This window comes from Mercenaria mercenaria, chromosome 8, assembly GCF_021730395.1.
Source record: "Mercenaria mercenaria strain notata chromosome 8, MADL_Memer_1, whole genome shotgun sequence".
NCBI classification, from domain to species: Eukaryota; Metazoa; Mollusca; class Bivalvia; order Venerida; family Veneridae; genus Mercenaria; species Mercenaria mercenaria.
In genome coordinates, this window is record NC_069368.1 from 50,579,354 (window position 1) to 50,602,080 (window position 22,727).

At 36.2% G+C, this 22,727-nt stretch overlaps 1 protein-coding gene across 2 annotated transcripts in view; it reads left to right on the forward strand.

The window, feature by feature from the left end:
• Window positions 1-22,727, forward strand: part of LOC123566369 (AP-5 complex subunit beta-1-like) — a 71,607-nt gene that overhangs the window by 13,672 nt on the left and 35,208 nt on the right. Inside the window, exons 11-14 of one of the 2 annotated variants that reach the window (XM_053549947.1) lie at window positions 2,322-2,475; window positions 3,274-3,363; window positions 4,808-4,943; window positions 7,050-7,185. In XM_053549947.1, coding sequence (XP_053405922.1) covers window positions 2,322-2,475; window positions 3,274-3,363; window positions 4,808-4,943; window positions 7,050-7,185 — 516 coding nt within the window. Of the gene's footprint in view, window positions 1-2,321; window positions 2,476-3,273; window positions 3,364-4,807; window positions 4,944-7,049; window positions 7,186-14,280; window positions 14,501-15,473; window positions 16,497-18,427; window positions 20,970-22,727 lie in introns of those variants that run through there. The other variant, XM_053549948.1, reaches the window with a different exon arrangement.

The following is a 22,727-nucleotide window of genomic DNA, read 5'->3' on the forward strand; positions in this document are numbered from 1 at the left end:
ATAATTTATATCATTTCTCAATAAATTAAAAATATATACATGTAACTACTGGAACAACTCCTAAGCAGTTAATTAATTCATTAGTTATGTCTCCCACCACACAGTGGTTTGGGAGACATATTGATTTACTCCAGTCTGTCTGTGTGTCTGTCTGTCTGTCACAAAGCTTGTCCGCACTCTAAGTCAAATATTTCTCATCCGATCTTCACCAAACTTCAGCAAAATGTGTCTGCCAATAAGTGCTCGGCCAAATTCGATAACTAGCCAAATCGGCCTTGGCACTTCGGAATTATGGCCCTTGAATTACCAAAAACACTCAGATTTCTTGCGCAGTTTTGCCCCCAAACCGGCGCCTATTCTACTAGTAGTATAGGTGTCCTTTTGGTGTCAAGAAAGTGCATGCACATGTGGATTAAGTAAACAGTATATAAAGACTGACTTACTATTTAGATGATTAGGCAGTTGTGGGAGACATGCGCTTTTCTCAAAAGCATCTCTAGTTTTGAAATAAATCACACAAACTTACAAGTAATGGCTATATAATGTGTCACAGAGATAAACAGTTCTGCATTCAAATACAATAAAAAAGGAATTTCAGTCATGGCATGTGCCACAAACAAACACCCTTGATCCATGTATATTCATTAATCAGCACCAATTTAGCTAAATGAACTGTGAGAGATGCTTTTAATTACCCCCAAGAGCACAGGTTTATTGTCACTTGATGTTAATGGACCATGGACTGTGCCTCTTGTTTATTGCATGTTTTATCACAGTCTCTCTTTGATCCAAAATAACATTATATAAAAATTGACTGGTTTTAATTCTTAAAGTAGGGTTTTTTAGAGTTTGAGCCATTTCTGAATTTTCTTGAGCCAAAATTAGCATTTTGAGCATTTGGCTCGAAATGCCCATTCCAGCGCTAGCCCTGAGAGCACTTGCATGGTCCCTTCAATAATAGTAGTTTGAACATTTCTTTAGAAATTAAAAGTTATAAGGGGTAACTATTTTTTAGAAGAATATGTTTGGGGGCTGCTGCCCCCACATCCAGCTTTGCCCCACAGCCCAACTTGCTGTGCATGCGCATTGTAAATTTCTGGGGACGGCTAAAGTGCATTCTACCCGATGGTATTTTATATTTTTATACTCATAATATGTCCTGGGCCCAGTTGTTTGAAAATTTAACAGGTGAATAAGTTAATTAACTTTAGAGTTAAATTTGACATTTTGGAAGACTTTCAAAGCAACTGTTTCATTGAAGGATTAAGAACACTAAAAAGTCTTTACAGTAAAATAGTTTATCAGCCAGTTAAAGTTTCAAACAACTGTGCCCTGCTGTCGTATGAGTGGCACTAGTTACATTTCAGTGTACGAAAATATAACCAGTCCACAATCATTTATTTCTGTCGGAGGCCTCCGTGGCCAACTGGTTAAGGGCACTTATTCGAATCACTTGCCCCTCATTGATTTGGGTTCGAGCCTTGCTCGGGGCGTTGAATTCTTCATGTGAGGAAGCCATCCAGCTGGCTTACGGAAGGTCGGTAGTTCTACCCAGGTGCCCTCTCATGATGAAATAAAGCACGGAGGGGCACCTGGGGTCTTCCTCCACCATCAAAGCTGGAAAGTCGCCACATGACCTATAATTGTGTCAGTGCAATGTTAAACCCAACAAAATAAAAATAGAAATGTATTTCTTTCGCTGAATCTGTCAAATCAGAATGTGTTATTTTAAGTTTCAGTAATGTGACAGGAAGATTTCTTCTTTCACAACCAACTGACCGACCGTATTTCATGACATAATATTGAAATATTGTATAATACTGGAAAAAAATTGTGCAAAACAGTTAAGACAAATGAAATAGACCAGAAAATGCACTGAAATTATGTTGAGCACTTTAAAATGTGACATAACAACTATCTGTATTGAAAAAGTTATCGTTATTGATTTGATACATTTATGCTTCAGAACATTGTGAATTTGATTCACTGTAATTGTAAAGATAATAATTATTATACCTACATCTTGTGCCACCATTTTTTACCCACATCTCGTAGATATACCCACATCTTTCACCAACATTGTTTACCCACATCTGATAGATATACCCACATCTTTTGCCAACATTTTGTACCTACATCTCGTAGATATACCGACATCTTTTGCCAACATCTTTTACCCACATCTCGTAGATATACCGACATCTTTTGCCAGCATCTTTTACCCACATAACATAGATATACCCACATTTTATGCTCATCATATATCTCATCATGTATGATTTTATATTTTCCTTTTACAAGGAGTTTATTCTGAATTTCAGGAGTAGAGACTTCAATTCTCCTTGGCAGTCTGGGGTGTTTGCACAAGTTGGTCTGGCATACAGGAAGTGGTCTTGCAGCAAGATGTTTATTTAAAGCTCTTTACTTCATTTATACTTACCACAACAACAAGTCATTTTCCAAAGATATACAAAGGTACTGTCTTCACAGTTTATTGTTTTATTTAAAATCAATCATCAATTTTAGAACAAGACTTACAGATGGGAGTGACCACCTGTACCCTAATGTTTTATTGAATTTTGTACAGTATTCTCTGAGGGAACTGTGTCTGAAGGAACTGATATTTGTCTTGAAATTAATTCATGCTCATTTATTTGCAATTACAGGGAGTTATTCCCGCTTGTCCATACAAAAAATGTCATAAAATTTAAACAAAATCATTTTCCAAAACTATAACACTGTTCCATCAAGCAATGTAAAATGCAGTAAAACTTTTGGATATAGGGGGATGCCCATAGCTATAAGCTTGGTCAAAAATTGGTGATAAGTTAGACGTTTTTATTCCCTTTTGTGATCTCTGTCTTTGCTTTAGCCATAAAGTCTGGGTTAAGTTTTGTGTTATTTGTTCAGAGATTTAAAATGGTTTTGTATATGCTTTTAAATATATAATGAATACAAACCTTTGAAGATTCTTGCGTATAAATTTTCAAAAGTGTTATATGCCACCTTAAATTGTTTCATGATTGGAAGTTTTATGTTCAATAAAGAACGTTCATGTTCGAGAAAATTTTGTGATATTTTGAACTTTCAGTATATCATACATGTTTCGAAAGTAAAATTCTATTGACTTCAATTAAATTGCAGGTGTATCAAAATCTGTAATTTTGAGTATTTTCTGGTTGGTGAGATATGAAGATTCTAAATACTTTTTTAAGACATAGTTTGATTTTTGACTTAATATATTTAATATAGGATATATCTGTATATTTGCAGATTTGTGCGTGGGCTGATATCAGAGTTTGCACACTTTATTCCTCACTCCATTGACTTCGCTGACAGCATCAACTCTCTTGGTATTGATAGGTAAACACCTTTACTAAAATTAAGCCAAACACCTTTACTCAGATACAGCCAAACATTGATAACCTACTGGTAGGTTAACCCTCTTACTCAGATACAGCCAGACATTGATAACTACTGGTAGGTTAACCCTCGTACTCAGATACAGCCAGACATTGATAACCTACTGGTAGGTTAACCCTCGTACTCTGATACAGCCAGACATTGATAACCTACTGGTAGTTTAACCCTCGTACTCAGCTACAGCCAGACATTGATAACCTACTGGTAGGTTAACCCTCTTACTCAGCTACAGCCAGACATTGATAACCTACTGGTAGGTTAACCCTCTTACTCAGCTACAGCCAGACATTGATAACCTACTGGTAGGTTAACCCTCTTACTCAGGTACAGCCAGACATTGATAACCTACTGGTAGGTTAACCCTCTTACTCAGCTACAGCCAGACATTGATAACCTACTGGTAGGTTAACCCTCTTACTCAGCTACAGCCAGACATTGATAACCTACTGGTAGGTTAACCCTCTTACTCAGGTACAGCCAGACATTGATAACCTACTGGTAGGTTAACCCTCTTACTCAGGTACAGCCAGACATTGATAACTACTGGTAGGTTAACCCTCTTACTCAGGTACAGCCATACATTAATAACCTACTGGTAGGTTAACCCTCTTACTCAGGTACAGCCAGACATTGATAACCTACTGGTAGGTTAGCCCTCTTACTCAGATACAGCAAAACATTGATAACCCCTCTTACTCAGATACAGCCAGACATTGATAACTACTGGTAGGTTAACTCTCTTACTCAGATACAGTCAAACATTGTTAACTACTGGTAGGTTAACCCTCTTACTCAGATACAGCCAAACATTGTTAACTACTGGTAGGTTAACATCTTTTCTCAAATACATCCAGTTTTTGGTAGGTAAACAGCTTTACAAATAAGATACCAGTATTATAAAATGAATGCTACTTTTGTCCTTTCTGTCATTTTACCTTGATTCAGAATTCAAATGCATATTTTCTCAATATATTTTCTGAATGTTTTGAAGTTGCACATTCCAAATGAATATGCTATTCAAGAGTATCTTCTTCGTTTGAAATAATGGTCTTTTTTACAACAAACTGGCATTTCTGTAATTAACAGGTATAACCCAAAACATCTTAGATTTAGCCAGCACATAAAAATGAAAATGAACACACTATCTTCACTTCATGTACTGTACTCAATACAGTCAAACTTCGATCTCTGGAACTCGTCAGGACTGACAAAATTTGTTTGAGTTATTGGTAGTTCAAGCCATCAAAGAATATACCTTATATAGGGATTTTACCCGGACCTGACAATGAGTCCGAGCGAAGGGTGGCGCTTGAATTATCCCGAGTTCAAGTGAATGAAGTTCGACTGTATTTGTATTGATGTTTATTTGCTTCCCTTTCTGCAGGCAAGTTTATGTTGACACATTGAGTTTACTACATCAGCAAGTAGTCATGGCAACAGAAGAACAGATATGTAGTAGTTTTCAGTTCTATCTAGAAATAATGAAGAAAGCCGGTGCTCACAAAGAAATTGATCCAAAGGTTAGTCCTGTATATCATTGCCATATTATTATTGTAGGATTAGCTATGCCGTTTCTTATGACCCAAATGCCAAAGACTCATGAGGCATAATTATAATGTTTGAACTATCTGTTGTTCCACATCAGTCCTCTGTCACAGTTTCAAATGAAACTTGGTATGCTTAATCAGCATGAAGTAGTCCGGTGCATATTGTATGGACTTTAATGTCAGATTTTTTTCTTGAATTATGGCTGTTTTTGACTTTGACAGATCTGTTTGTACATTGTGTACTCAACACCTCTGGCAGTTTTTATCCCATTCAAATACATTATCAAAATGAAGTGGACATATGCAAATTGTGGGGCATCCTTGTCCAATTTTTTACTCGAGTTATTAGTATATAACATTTTTGATCAACTATGACAGTATTTTTGTGCTTACTTAGTACATAAAGAATTTCGAAATAGAGGAAAGTGCTGGTTTTGACATGTGTGTAATTGATTAAAATTTGTAATTTAAATGCACCTCTGACATCATATTTCTATTGTGTGTGAGGTTGAGCATTGCCCAACCTCTCAGTTATGACTTGGGAAGTGTTGACTTTTCACTTGTATGCTTCAGGATATTCGGAAGCTGTGAAAGATAAAATAATTTTTGTCTGATAGTTTTGGGGGACAAATTTAAGTTTAATTTATTGTGGCAGAAAAATTCTGACTGCGGAGGATTGGTCATGTACTTAAAACATAATATTGACTGCCTTAGATAAGTATTGTACATGCTTTTTACGTAGTTAGGTTATCTTCAGTTCTTATCACAGTTTAGTTTTCATTTGAGAAGGCACAGTGGTGGGGTTCAAACCTGCTCCAATGGAGATTGAACAACTGTCACTTTATCCTTTGTGCTCACAGTTATTTGATGCTTTGAACTTCTACACTGATTTAAGATTAACTTTAAATCACTTTGCAAGTGCATTCATTGTAGACCAAACCCTATTTTCACAGAACATTTTACAGTCTCAGCTGAGTTTGAGATTGAAATTGTAATAGCAAATTCTACTAAGATTAAATCCAAATTGAGACAGACCATCAGTACTAAATAGTCACTTGAAAATAGTTAAATTTTAACATTTAGCCTGCAGGCTAATCATGGTCTACACTGTGTGCTATTCAGTCTGTAAATTTTCAGTGAATATCCCTTTGATAAACAAGTGGTACTGCCCAAATTGAATGATGGACCAATCCATTTTAGAAATTTAGTAGGGTAAAGGTTAAACATACAGTTCAAATATAAGGGACAAGTAAAGTCTTGTTACCAATCTCAGCTCAGACTGATATTGTTTTGTGAACTTGGGGCCTGTATATAATGATTCCTTGAATGGCTTATTATTATTAGCAGTCCAGCAATAGTAAATCATAAACATAATTGAGCCGCGCCATGAGAAAACGACCATAGTGGCTTTGCGACCAGCGTGGAACCAGATCAGCCTGCGCATTCGCGCAGTCTGGTCAGGATCCATGCTGTTCGCTTTCAAAGCCTATTGCAATTAGAGAAACCGTTAGCGAACAGCATGGATCCTGACCAGACTGCGCAGATGGGCAGGCTGGTTTGGATCCATGCTGGTCGCAAAGCCACTATGTTGGTTTTCCCATGGCGTGGCTCATATGGTAACACCATACATTTATATATTTCACTGGAACTGTCACGCAGAGCATGTCTTACAGTGTCCACACCAAGTGTCACATTCACAAAGTATGGTAGTGCCATTATAGATGGACAAGAATATCGTGTGAAACATCCGCTTACATTTGTTGGAAAAACAAACTCATTTTCTAAAATGTAAAACTGCCGTTATGTTATAAGATCCTGAAGAATAAATGAGCCACGCCATGAGAAAACCAACATAGTAGCTTTGCGATCAGCATGGATCCAGACAAGCCTGCGTGTCCGCGCAGTCTGGTCAGGATCCATGCTGTTCGCTTTCAAAGCCTATTGCAATTAGAGAAACCGTTAGCGAACAGCATGGATCCTGACCAGACTGCGCGGATGCATGCTGGTTGCAAAGCCACTATGTTGGTTTTCCCATGGCATGGCTCATATGGTAACACCATACATTTATATATTTCACAGCCGACATTGAAGTTCCTAACATACCTAGCTGAGAATGCAGACATTATAGAGGATAGTAGCTGGAAACTGGGCCATGGTATACTAGACATCTGCAGAAATATGATTATGTGCCATGGTACACATATATGCTTTCTGGGTAAATATACTTCTTATTATAGTAAATGCTTTTGATTAAATATTTTGTGAATACAGATATTATGTGCATTATGGGTAAATGTTCTCCATTAACATTTAACATGGCCCAATACAGTAAAACTCTTAATTTAGCCAACACTGATGTAGCAGAAGAAATTTTCATTCTGTGATTTTGTTTTTCTTTACTTTCATTTGTGTATATGTTTGCTGACTGATATATTTTCAAAAACTCACATCAGATGTAGAATTTTTATGCCCCCCTTCGAAGAAGGAGGGGTATATTGTTTTGCAGATGTCGGTTGGTCAGTCGGTCTGTTTGGTCGGTCGGAATGTAGACCAATCCGTTTCCAGATGATAACTCAAGAACGCTTGGGCCTAGGATCATGAAAGTTGATAGGGAGGTTGTTCATTACCAGCAGATGACCTCTATTGATTTTGAGATCAGTATGTCAAAGGTCAAGGTCGCAGTGACCCTGAACAGTTAAATGGTTTCCGGATGATAACTCAAGAACGCTTGGGCATATCAGAGATGATAGGGAGATTGGCCATGACCAGCAGATGACCCCTATTGATTTTGAGGTCAAAGTTCAAGGTCATAGTGACCCGTAACAGTTAAACGGTTTCCAGATGATAACTCAAAAATGCTTGGGCCTAGGATCATCAAAGATGATAGGGAGATTGGCCATGACCAGCAGATGACCACTATTGATTTTGAGTCAAAGTTCAAGGTCATAGTGACCCGGAACAGTTAAACGGTTTCCAGATGATAACTCAAAAATGCTTGGGCCTAGGATCGTGAAAGTTGATAAGATGGTTGGTCATCACCAGTAAATGACCCCTATTGATTTTAAGTTCAGTAGGTCAAAGGTCAAGGTCACAGTGTCCAGGAACAGTAAAACGGTTTCTGGATGATAACTCAAGAACGATTGGGCCTAGGATCAGGAAAATTGATGGGGATGTTGGTCATGACCAGCAGATGACCCCTATTGAATTTGAGGTCATTAAATTAAAGTTCAAGATCACATTGGCCAGGAACAGTTGAACGGTTTCCGAACGATAACTGAAGAATGTTTGGGCCAAGGATCATGAAAGTTGATAGAGAGGTTAATCATGACCAGCAGATGACCCCTATTGATTTTAAGGTTAGTAGGTCAGAGGTCAAGGTTACAAGATCTGGAACAATTAAACCATTTTGAGACGATTACTTGAGAACGCTTAGGCCTAGAATCATGAAACTTGATAGGGAGGTTTCTCATGACCAGTAGGTCAGTAGGCCAAAGGTCAAGGTCACATTGACCCGGAACAGTTATACCCTTTCTGGACGATAACTTGAGAAACGCTTAGGCCTAGGATCACGAAACTTAATAGGGAGCTTGATTATGACCAGCAGATGACCCCTGTTGAATTTGAGGTCAGTAGGTCAAAGGTCAAGATCACATTGAACCAGAACAGTAGAACTTTTGTTTACAGTGAGCAAATAATTTCTGTTTCTTGTGCAATTACTGAATGTATCAAGGGGGGCATTTCATGTTTTACAAGCTCGTGTTCCTGTGAGGAAGTCATCCAGCTGGCCTCTTGAAGATAGACAGTTATGCCCAGGTGCTCGGCTATGCCTGAAATAATGCCTGGAGGGGCACCTGGCGTATTCCTTTACAAACAAAAGCTGTGACCATAATTGTAACAATTTGACTCTTAACCCAAAAAAATGAATAAAGAGATAATAAAATAAAGAAATATTATATAATATTATGTTTGTTAGGCTGGGAATTGCATTTTAGCACCATGACTTAAACTATCCTTCGGCTAAAAGAAATGTTGATAAAGTGAAATATAGGGTACAGTACATGTTGATAAAGTGAAATATAGGGTACAGTACAAAGTTCTGACCTTCACCTGTATAGCTGTACATGATAAGCCTTGAGCGTTAGAGTGGTTCAGGGGTACACCAGGGGTCATGATTTAAAACCTGCTGCTCCATGTGAAGCAACTAACATTGGGATTAGAGTTCTCTGTATGTGTGTTTTCACACCTGTCACACGAAAGAAGCAGGGAAGTTTCTGGAGTAATAGAGTCTTGACTACTGTAAAATCATTAATATTCGTGGGGGACTATTTTACGTGGATTTCGTGGTTGAGTCAATCGGCGAAAATTAATCCCAACAAACATGTAAAATTCCTATTGATTTTATGTTCAAAAGTTGAAATCCACGAATTCATATCCCCACGAAATTGCTTTTTTTTTTTTACCTAAACCACAAAATTTCATGCCCACGAAATTAAATGATTTTACAGTATGTGTATCTTGCAGTATCTTTCCAGTAAAATCACTTTCAATATTCCGGAGGATATGCCCATATGTGTTATTAGAGGCAACTATAAATAAGCATAAATACAAGTGATAGAAGTGTACAAGCCAGTTAAAAACCTAAAGTCTTGAGACAAGTTGCCTTTGGTTGTGCTAAAGGCAAGAACTGTGATGTACGGCAATCAGAGCTTTTCTTTCATTTTCTCAAAGCTTTGGAACTCACTTTCTGTCAAGATTAAGAAACTGAAATCCTGGCTACTTTTAAAACTCTTGCTTTTTTAGCTCACCTGAGCCAAAGGCTCATGGGGACATTGAGCGGTAATGCATTGTGCGTCATCCGTCCATCAACATTTTCTAAAAAAATCTCCTTCTTGAAAACCACTGGCCAGATTTACACCAAACTTCACAGGAATGATCCTTGGGTGGCCCCCTTTCTTTCAAAACTGTTCAAAGAATTGAATTCCACATAAAACTATGGTTGCCATGGCAACCAAAAGAAAAAACTTAAAATAACCTCTTGTCCAAAACCGCAAGGCCAAGAGCCTCAACATTTGGCATGTGACATCATCTAATGGTCCTCTATGAAGATTGTACAAATTATGCCCTTGGGGTGAGCAATACAGAGTCATGATGACCCTCTTGTTAGCTCACCTGAGCACAAAGTGCTCAAAGGTGAGCTTTTGTGATCGCCCTGTGTCCGTCGTCCGTCCGCCGTCTTCAACAATTTGACTGTTAACACTCTAGAGGTCACAATTTTGGCCCAATCTTAATGAGACTTGGTCAGAATGTTACTCTCAATAAAATCTTGGACGAGTTCGATATTGGGTCAACTGGGGTCAAAAACTAGGTCACCAGGTCAAATCAAAGGAAAAGCTTGTTAACACTCTAGAGGTTACAATTTTTTGCCCAATCTTAATGAAACTTGGTCAGAATATTACACTCAATAAAATCTTGGATGAGTTTGGTATTGGGTCATCTGGGTTCAAAAACTAGGTCACCAGGTCAGATCTAAGGAAAAGCTTGTTAACACTCTAGAGGTCACAATTTTGGCCCAATCTTAATGAAACTTGGTCAGAATATTACCCTCAATAAAATCTTGGACGAGTTCGATATTGGGTCATCTTGGATAAAAAACTAGGTCACCAGGTCAAATCAAAGGAAAAGCTTGTTAACACTGTAGAGGCGACATTTATGACTGTATCTTCATGAAACCTGGTCAGAATGTTAATCTTGATGATCTCAAGATCCAGTTTGAATCTTGGTCATGTAGGATCAAAAACTAGGTCACCAGGTCAAATCAAAGGAAAAGCTCGTTAACACTGTAGAGGCCACATTTATGACCATATCTTAATGAAACTTTGTCAGAATGTTAATCTTGATGATCTATAGGTCACATGAAAATTTGGGTCAGGTGGGGTCAAAAACTAGGTCACTAGGTCAAGTCAAAGGAAAAACTTGTTAACACTCTAGAGGCCAATTTTTGACTGTATCTTCATGAAACTTAGTCAGATTGTTAATCTTGATGATGTTTAGGTCAAGTTTGAATCTTGGTCATGTGGGGTCAAAAACTAGGCCACTGGGTCAAATCAAAGGAAAAGCTTGTTAACAGTCTAGAGGCCATATTTATGACCATATCTTAATGAAACTTGGTCAGAATGTTAGTCTTTATGATCTTTAGGTCAATAGGTCAGGTGAGCGATACAGGGCCTTCATGGCCCTCTTGTTTTTAACAAAAGGTTTGGATTGTATTTTGGTCAGAAGGGGTAAAGTCACTGTTTTTAAAAAAGGAAATAAATATTTCCTTAAATCTTGAAGACTTGGTTTTGTGGTGTTGCAGGATTACTTGTCTCCCTTTGTTCAGTCACCTGAGCACAGAGCCATGCAGTCTGTGGCTGCCATTGACACGTGACAGTCATGCAGTTTGTGGCTGTCATTGGCACATGACTGAGTCATGCAGTTTGTGGCTGCCATTTGCACATGACTGAGTCATGCAGTTTGTGGCTGCCATTGGCACATGACTGAGTCATGCAGTTTGTGGCTGCCATTGGCACATGACTGAGTCATGCAGTTTGTGGCTGTCATTGGCACATGACTGAGTCATGCAGTTTGTGGCTGCCATTGGCACATGACTGAGTCATGCAGTTTGTGGCTGCCATTTGCACATGACTGAGTCATGCAGTTTGTGGCTGCCATTGGCACATGACTGAGTCATGCAGTTTGTGGGCTGTCATTGGCACATAATCGAGTCATGAAGTTTGTGGTTCCTAGGAGCACATGTTGGGGTCATGCAGCTTGTACATTTTGTAGCTGCAAGGGACATGTCTAGGTCATACAGCTTGTGGCTGCTATGGGCAGCTCTTGATAGCGTCATATTTTACAGAGTCTTCCATAGATTCAAAGGAAGAAATATTCTGATTCAAGTTATAGTTAATGAAAGTAATAACATAGCATGTACTTAGAAAATTTTGATTAAGCGTTTGTTTGTAAGCTGGTATTAGATGGAACTGTTTCAAATAGTCGAGCATGCTGTCATGAGACAGCTCTTGTTTATATTGTCTGTTAGTGTCCTTTGTCATCATTCCTCAACCCCTTCCCCCTCCCCACACCCATCCCCCAGATTATCTGCCCATGTTTGGTAGAAATGTTTGAACATTCTTTTACAAAATAAGTTCAGAGATATTTTCCTTGCATGACCCTCTACCAAAACTGTTAAAAGCAAGCTGTGAACAAACTTGGGTGAGTGATCGAGGGCAATCATTGCTCTCTTGTTTTTCAGTAAGAATTGGACAGAATGTAAAATTGTAAACTGATACAGTGGATATATGTTTGTTTCAGTGTAATAAGATCGAACATCTCCTGCCAAGCAAATACAATTAATATTTTCACGAGTGATGAAGCCACAAGTGAAAATGTATGTAAGATTGAAATATATTTGACCTTACATTTTAAAAAATCCAAACATTTTTATATAAGCTTTTCAATAGTTTTAACCAAATTGTGAGTACATTGTTTTTGCTGTTGTTGAAATGCTCACTATAAAATTAACATACATTTCAATGAATTATTTCATTAATTCATTAGAAAAAACATGTGATAACTAGATAAATTATTGTTTAAGTACATACATGTGCTAGACAAAATTTTTACATAATTTCATGAAACAAATTTTGTCAACCTATACATAATGAGATATTTTGTCAGTATTGGAGACTTGCAGCTAGTTGCCATGTGTTTTATAGAATTAATTATACTTGTTTGTCACAAAGCTTATATTTAAGCCAATAGAATTACTGTTTATGTAGAGGTAATTTTACTCCTCCAGTTTCCCTGTTAGGAATATATTCTGTTTCTATAGGAACCAGATTCACTGTCTATAAGTTAGAGACACAGTTGACTCCCAGTGTATGTATTTGTATTGTCAATCTTGTTAGATATAGCAAAATATTGGTTACCTATAGGTGCTCCAATAAGGCCAATTAAAAAATGTGTTTCTTTTATAAAAATGGAGAATGGTATTTTGATAACTGCATATGTTTTAGGCTTTTGGTAATGAAATTTTTACATAAACCAGAAACAGTTAATCTTTATAAATTTTTGAGATAATTTATGACAACAATAAAAAGAATATTTTCTGGATATTTAATGTTTTTTACTTTTATGACCCAGCTTTGTTGCATAATCCAGAAAATCCACAACATGTCTTGTAAAGTGATAGTCAAAAATGTCTTTACTCCTTTGATACAATTATGCATTGCATTGTTTTTCTAAATAAATGTATGTTTGCAGTAAATGTATTGACAATATTAAGAGACTTGCCCACGAACCTTTTTTTAACTCACTGGAAACAACCTTTTTACAGAATGTAAATTGTTGAGTGAATGCCAGCTTATCAATTATAACATTCTAATGCAATAAAAAAAGGTAATCTACGTTGTCTTGCATCATGACAGTACTCATTCTCATTATATTCCCATATTTCTAGACATTTGTTTCTAGACTCTCTGCCTCCCACTGTCCCCCTCCCCCCCCCCCTTTCCACCTCCACACACACAAAAAGATTCTTTTAGTTTCTTTTGCCTTGGTATTCCATCATATTGATTTAGAACATGCGGAGCACGTTTCGAAATATTTTACCCATGATCATTTTTTCGGCTGGGATAAAAAAAAAATCAGAAAATGATTATTTAAAAATGACTTTTTTTTTTAGAATATGAAGTTTGGTGCAGTTGATATGTTAAGTAATGCCTGCTTAAAGTAAGCAATTTTAGATACAATGCCTAAAACATTGTCAAGAAATCTGTTAATATTTTCTTTGAATTTGTGAATTTTGTAACATACTGTGAAATTAATATTTTTGGGCGACTAATTTTCGTGGATTTTGTGGTTGAGTCAATCCACAAAAGTTAATCCCAATGAACAAGTAAAATTCCCATTCATTTTATGGTCAAAACTTGAAATTCATGAATTTATATACCCACGAAATTGTTGTTATTGACCAAAACCACGAAATTTCATACCCACAAAATTAAATGATTTTACAGTATCTAATTAATGTAGCTCAGTCATAAAATATTTGTAACCTGTCCATAAACACTGAGCAAATTTGTTTAGCCTTTTTATTTGAAAAGGTGATTCCAGATGGTGTATGTGTGAGTGAGATAGGCTTTTGTTACAATGAAAATTGCTTATATAAACAAGTAACACAGAGGTAACTCTGTGACTCTGCTAGTATGTGACAATACGCCTGTGCATTATATTTTTTTATATTAGAATTATGTTTCTTCTAATTTAGTTTTACTTCTGTGTGAGAGACAGAGAGCAATTGAGTGGAGTTATTTATAGAACTGTCTTGAAAGATACAAGACAGCACTGTAATATTTGATCAATAATGTCTGGTAATAAGACAGGATGGGATAACGGATATTGGTTCGGTGGTAATGGTCTAGGAAGGGGATTTCAGTATTATGAAGAATACACGACCACAGAATCTGCTGACATTTATTTTAATCCAGGTCAGTTATATTTTTTTCCCTCCATGTCTAGTTTTTTGTTGATTTAAATTCCCATTTTAAGTGTATTTTCAGTTGCATTTTAGTGTTTTAACGTTTTTGCAGTATGTTCTTAGAATTCCAATAATTTTCTAGCAGTTTTTGAAAACTTCCTCATCTTTAACAGGTCCCAGAAAAGTCACAAATTAGCTATATAGCTAAATCTAGCTATTTATAGCTAGAATTAGCTATAAATTCAATAACAATAACTGCAAAGTACGTCAAAATCAAATGCAAAATTGTCATAATTGCATCACGTGAAAGACATTAACAGAAAACCAAGATCTTTGCGGTCATATTTTCAATAAATGCAGCAATATTTTGCAATAAATCATTGAAGTATGTGTCGCTTTTGAGAATCATTGTTGCATTAAACAAATTTTGTAATGACTTATTGCAGAAGTTCGCAACATGTATTGAAACTGTATCTGCATAGATCTCCGTTATATTGAAACTGAATCTGCATAGATCTCCATTATATGTGAATGTCTTTTTTCTCATAAACCATTTGGATGGAATAGTAACTGTTTTATATTTGATATTGACATAATATATTGTATTGAACAATTGTTACTGGTTTTAGCTATAGCTAGATTTAGCTATATAACTAATTTGTGACTTTTCTGGGACCTGTTTAAATAACTTGTCACTATAAAATGATTATACCTCAAAATTCATGTAGCTGGAATAATAGTTACAAATAGTTACTTGATAATTATTTCTATTTTTACCCTTATTGATGGTGCTTGTTTCATTATGAATCGACGTTTGTAATAGAAATTTGCATTTATTTGCCTGAAATTTTATTGCACGTTTAGACTAATCTTTATGTATTTGTAGGTATATCATTTGATATTGATAAGCTTTTATTCCTGCAGCCTGAGTTCTATTTCAAGAAACTTTTTTCAGAATGTGTAAGAAATTTCATTTATTTCAGATAAGGACGTGTTTAAGACACCAGCTGACGTGAAGAAAAGTTACGCTACTTTGTCCTTCATCATATCTGCCGCATTTGTGTTACCTGCTTTAACGCTCATTGGAAGAACACTTCACAAAATAAACAGCAATGAGATTAAAGCGTTTAGCCATCACCTTGTGTATTTCACATGGCTTCTTGTCTCCTGTCTGTTGATATGTATTTTGAACATACTGAATTTGTTCGATAACTTCATCAATAGTGACGAGCAGTCAAAGTCAGGAAAAACATGTTACTATATATATGTTATTTACGGAAGTCTTCTGACATTTGTAGGACTTTGTTTACTGTGTCTAGCATTGGACATTACGTACCTAGTTCTGTCGACGACACAGCATCTTGTAGAAGATAGAGCTAGGAAAGTGAAAGTTCATTTCATGTGTTTCTTTCTGTTAATAATGTGCTTTTTCATCAACAACATACCTCATATGAGTCTGAGAGTAAGTTTCCAAAGTCTCAATAAATGTTGGAAGGGAAACGCATACGAAGGGCAGGTAGATACGGCTGCCTTGATAGATTGCGGTGTGCTAGGGGTGATCGTAACTGCAACAAGTATAACACTCCTGCTGTCTACATGTCTGATAAAATGTAAAACAAGGGGTAATGAACTTGTGATAGTCCCGGAGTACATGAGAGTGTTAGATGAAGACATTGAGACTGTTGTAGAAAATGTCCAACAGGAGGACAATGAAGAGGAGGAGTCACAGGCTAGAGTGTCTGTAGATACACCAAGTTCTGACCTACATGCAAAGTCGGGTGAATCAGGAAGAATTTACAAGAGGTATGAAGTTGATGCTGAAAAGCTTGGAGATGAGAAACAACAAGTGAACCAGCAGGGAAGTTCGAGGAAAAGGATTTCAAGCTGGAAAGGAGAAAAAGATAGTTCAAGTAAAGAGTCATCATGTCACGAGAACTCGGGGTATATCTCTGAAGGAAATGAACAGGAGGGGCAGATACAGAGGAGGCAAAGCTTGGCATTTGATTGTAAGTGGTTGTGTATCAGTCAAAGTATTTTTATTTAGCTGTCTTGAGTCATAAGTTCAGTTGGTTATTTTCCAATTTGATGCCTTTATTGAACTGGCTCCATTATTAAATATTATTCTTTGATTCAATTTTTACCAAGTTAACAGCAAGTTTTGCCAACAAAAAATCATTTCTTTTTGATATCTGTCAAAAAACTATGTTATCTGTTTAGGAAAACATTTTTTACGCAAGCACAGTAAAACATTGTTCTAGAAACTTTGTTAGAAGCATCCTTTGATAGACTTCTGCTGAGATCATTTAAATTGTTTTGTTTAACTGCACTCAGGGTCAGGTAGAGCTAAAAACAGAAAAATCTTTAACCTTTACACTGCTAAATTTCTAAAATAAACTGATCCATCTTTCAATAACTTATTATTCGAAGGGATGTTCTCTCAAAATTTACTAACTGAATAGTCTGCACTGGCCACAAAGGAAGAATCACTTGCCGCCAGCAGGCTTAAGTAAACACTGTTTTCTTTTGAATTGCTTAAGGATGTACGATAATTTTTTTTCTGTTTTACTTAATTTAAACAGTGGTGAAGAAAATGTCATCTATGATAAAAATGAGTGCAGTGATCCGTGGTTTTTGTTTGTCAAGCCTGCTTGCGGAAGCAAAGACATAGTCGTTCAAATGGCTGTTCAGTGTATGTGCGTGCATGCGTCCGTTTGTGCGTGCGTGCATCCGTGCATGTATCCGTCTGGATTTGTTTGTCCGGACCTTAATTTTGACATGCCTGGAGCAATCTTGTTTATATTTGGCATGAATGTTAACCTCAGTGAGACGGAGTGTCATATGCAAACTCCAGGTTCCTATCTCAAAGGTAAAGGTGACAGTTGGAGGTCAAAGGTCATGTCAGATCCTAGCAGCTGGCGGGTTCGACATGTTGCACGTGGGCATCTAGTTTGCTCTTATATGTCTTAAAAGTTACTTTTTAAGACAGAAACACATAAAGAAGATTGATTTCTAAGTCCTTCAACAACCAAAAATTATTTACAAAAGTGAATTTATGAATGTTTTGTTTATATCAATAACTGAAGTTTTGATATTTATTTTAGACCAGTGTCTGCAAGAATGATTACTCTTGCCAAAACCATAGATATCTATTACATAACTTCCATTCAACTTTCATAATTGAGTGGAAAATGAAAACATTTTAGACAGAATGTCATTTTTTTGAAAAGATATATACATATGAGCCATGCCATGAGAAAATCAACATAGTGGCTTTGCTACAAGCATGGATCCAGACCAGCCTGCGCATCCGCGCAGTCTGTTCAGGATCCATGCTGTTCGCTTTCAAAGCCTATTGCAATTAGAGAACCTGTTAGTGAACAGCATGGATCCTGACCAGACTATTTACTATTTACTATTGCTGCACTGCTTCAGATGTTTTTGACAGCTTTTTTTATTGAAAAAAATAAAACTTTAACAGTTTGATAATAAATGAGGTATCACTTATTATTTTAAAATAAAGATACTCCATTTTTGCTTGTAAAAAATAAATGTCACATTTACCAGCGGATGTTGTAATACATGACAAGTATAATTAGTAAAAGGTGTAATTATATTGATCTGTTTTACCTATGCCTTTTTGATATATATCACATTAGCAAAGTTCTAATGCTGTATATGAAATTAATTATAAGAAATAATGCACACCTTTTAACAGTTAATGGTACTGTCCAAATTGGAAGATGGATAAGTTCATTACAGAAATTTAGCAGGGTAAGGGTTAAAGCAAACTGAAACGGAAGTGTAGATTTTCAAATTCTTGGTTGTGCCTGAAAAAGGAGCTAGATTATTAAGACATATTTTACCATACCAGTTGATTTTGCTAAATCAAAATTTTTCTTTGAAGCCTCTAATATTTCAGTTCTATTGTATTTGACAGCTACAAGACGTCGGTTCAAGAGTGATTCAGAGATACAAGAGCCGCGATCACAAACATGCACAGGGGTACGGAAAACAAGGAAGCATAGTTCGAGAAAGGTCTTGGAAGACCAAGTGTTTGAAGCTCTTGAAAACTTCTTTGTAACCGACCCAAGTAAGCTGCTGTTTAAAGCCTTGGGTTCCCAGAAACAGTGTGAGCTTAGTGCGCATCTCATAGATCATAACAGTGATGACAAGGGAACAGAGGAAGAAACAAGCTTCAATGACAAAGAAGTGAGGATTAAGAAAATGAGGAAAAGGAGCAAAAAGTTGCCATTAAGAAAAACAAAGAGTCTGCAGAGAGCCTCAAGCTGTAAAGATAGGAAAAGCAGAACCCAATGGTCTACATCTAGCTACAAAGAAAAGTCTAATACTGTCAAATGTCCATCCAGCTTCAGTGCTAATTTTTCATCAGAACATGGCCTTGAAACCATCAGCCTTAAAGAGAAAACTGAACATGTTACAAGTAGTTCTAGGCAAACAAAGGTTAAAGATGATGATCTAAAGAAAGATTTGATAGATTTTAATAAACAAACTGAGTTTTTGAAGAGTCCAAAGATAGTTGTGGAAGATACAGATACTGGTAATTCTACATCAAGTGCTAGAGCTTATAATGGAACCAAGGAAATAAATGAGTCATGTCTATCTGTGAATGTAGATGTTCACTGTTCAGATACTAGTCAGTCTATTTCAAGCTTAGATACAATAGGAACAGATGTTGAATGCCACTTCAAGGACAATACAGCCACACAGATAAATCCTGTTTCTTTAAAAGAGCATGGTCTAGGTAACTGGGTAGAATTTATGCCTGATACTGAGCATGAGAACAGATCTGGTGGAAGAGTTAAATGGGAAGATGAGATTAAACCTGATAATGACAGCTGTTTTGTTGAAGTAGAAACTCAGACAGAACAGATGGATGCAGCAAGAGCGGAGGAGTTAGAGACTGATAGTGTGTTCAAAGATATGGAGAAGGACAGTCATACTGAGGTTAATACAAATGGTGAGATAGAAACTGAAAAGGACAGTGGAGGAAAAGTTGAAAGCGAAATGAAACAGGAAGGTACTGATAACTGTACTACTGAAATAGAGATTGAAAGTTCAGTTGAGAAGAGAAAAGAAGAGATGTTGCTCTTTAAAGACTACTGCAAGAGATATTTGCTTCAACCCTATAAGAATGTTGCAAGCTTGTTGTTAGTTTATGTTATTTGCTTGTTACCACAGATTGTGTTGGATATATACAGGATTGTGATTGGTAGACAGGAAACAGTACAGGATCAGACTGATGGTGTCATGTCCATTTGCTCAGATGCGGCAATGTCAGTTTTCCTTTTGGCAATGACTGTAATGTTTTTGTGGCAATACAGGATGAGACGAAAGGCGAAACTAGATAACATATTAAGGACAGAATCATAAAGGTGTATCACAACAGTACATATCATAATAATACCTTCATTGTTTTATCATGAAAGGTTTTCATGTTTAGTTCTCCTTTGTTTTTATGTTACAACTTGCAGTCCATACACAATCAGTAGGATGGAAAAATCTGTGAAGTAAAATACATTTCATTCAAAATCAATTGGAACTGAAAAATATACTTAATTAACCACATTTCTAGGTCCACTCTTTGTTATTGTTCATATCTCTGTCAGATATTGATATATTTCAACAAATACTGGATTTAACAATCATTTTAGCATAAAACTGCTGTTATTGTCACTTTTTGGGGGTGTTTTAACAGGAGAGAAAACGTGTGTTAACAGAGAGATTCTCGCGCTCACGTGCTGTTATAACACCTTTTTAATTATGCGCGTTCCATGGCAAAGCGTAAACGTATTACGGCCCCAAAACGGATAATACAAAAGGAAATGACCTCAACATGAAAAATCAACGTAGACTTTACTGCGCATTTCATGAAAATTTAATGACGTTGAGGGACAATATATTAATTTACCTTGTTTTTATGCATTTTATGCTAGAATAGCATTAGCGCATGTTCTTTTCGTGTTATAACATCTTCAAAATCCCGAGGGATTCTGAAGATGGTATAACACAAAAAAACATGCGTTATCCCTACATTTTATTTCAATAAGCGTAACAAAGATAGCTATTGAACATAAATTCATTAAGCTGTGACAGTTAAAAAATAGAAATCACATAATTAATGTAACTGGGTGCTGGCTGCAGTGTGGAAAGTTGTGTCATCCACAGGTTAAAGCAATTTTTTGACATTTGTAAGCAGCCAGAATAAACCTTTATTTGGACATGTTAACATTCTTCAAATATATATTTATAGGTTATCAGATACGTGTCAAGAAGTAAGCGCGAGTTCTGCAGTGGAGATGTTGTGCACCATTAGAAGCACAAAAATTAGTCTATAACGCAACTAGTGCATGTTCGTTAATGAAAAACCAGATCATTTTTGTTACAATTTTATTTTTACAGTGCTTTTCCCCCACTGATTTAGGAATGGGGCTGGGGCCTTTACAAATGGGAAAAAACACCTCATCAAAATGTTTAAATGTGGAACTGTTAAAAAATATTTGAGATGTTTTTTTTATAAAAGATTACATTTAAGAAAACATTGGTCATAAATGTATTAAGTTTGTGTGTATGTTACCTTTTGTTTCAAATATAAAAGGTTCTGTAGGTACAATCTAGGCTGAAATTTTCAAAGAAAAATATTTAAAAGGATTTGGGCAGAAGTTTTGTCAAAATCGGTCTGAAAAAAATGCTAATTTATGCGTAAATGATAAATCAGCCTGCAAAAACGCTATGTTTTACTTATAAATGATACATGTTTTGTTGTTTTGGCTAAGAAAATTGAAAATAAATGACATTTGTATATTTGTGAATACCATTATTATTGTGATATTATCCACCAAATTCGAAACAGTCTGGTCAGTTTATATTATATTGACGGCTTTTGCATTGTAACATGAGTATGAAATGCTATGAAGTATATGTATTTCATGAGTTTTATATCCCCAGATACAAAGTAGATATATTGAAGGCACTCTTATCTGCTTGTCCGTCCATTCTGTATTCTCTTTAAATTATTGTTAAAGGTCACACTTGAAGGTCAAAGGTCATGATCACAACACTTTGGCTTTCCCAGTATCACAGTAGCGTCTTTGGGTATAAGTTGTCATTAGTGATAGCTCTAGCTTTTACTTAAGTCATTAGGGATTTACAGGTTATGCAACTTAGACTTTTGAGGGATCTTGCTGTACCCATTACAGTTCGGTAAATTATGTCCTATTTGTTAGTACCACTTTGTTGTGTAATGCAGCTGCTTATACACATTTTACTACATCATTTTCATATATAGGCACCTTTTTCACATAAGTACATTTTACCTTTATACTGTCAAATTGTTTGTTTGGCGCCATTGACCATCTGTTAGTCTTGTTAGTCACCATATACGTCTGTTGTCTCAGATTGTGTTACATGTTTACAGGATTGGTCTTTGAGGTGGGATCATATGTCATATATATAATCAGTGAAATTGAGATAGGTGTACTTAAGTGTGATACATGTGTTGAAAAACGTGTGTTCTCAGGTAGAGGTGATATTTTTCAGTAACACGATTTTGTGTGGTTAGAAGGTAATAAGACAGTATGGTAGTCTAACATTACAACATGCCTTCACACAACCTTTCATTGATATTTAAACTCTGTTACCATTAAAGACACTGACCTCCAGATTGTACATAAAAAAATACTTTTAGATGCCAGAAAATTACTGCTATATTTCTTAAGATGAAATTACTGCTACATTTCTTACAAGGGCTTTTAAACTTAGATACTGACAGATTATGTGTTATGGAAACATTAAGAATTACAAATGTAATTGTTTTTGCCAATTTTTTTATTCAGAGTTGAAAAGCATTTGTAACGGGATACCAGAGATAAACTACCTTCATTATAAAGTTTTATATTTAACTACCCTTACAGAAGAAAAAGGCCTGCTGCGTACTCTTGCTGTGTACATACAGCGTATATGATGCGTACATGATGTGTACTGAAATCAAGGGCTTTAAATAGTACGCAGGATATACACCGCACATACACTGATAGTACGTTTGTAGTACACTTTTGACATGCAAATGAGCTCTGCCGCGTACTACTTGCTGCGTACATGCTGTGGACTACATAGTACACAGGATGTACGCTGGAGGAATTTAGTATGCAGGAAATAGTACGCAGCATGTACGCGGCACATACACTTTTCACATGCAAATGAGCCTGCGGTGTACTACC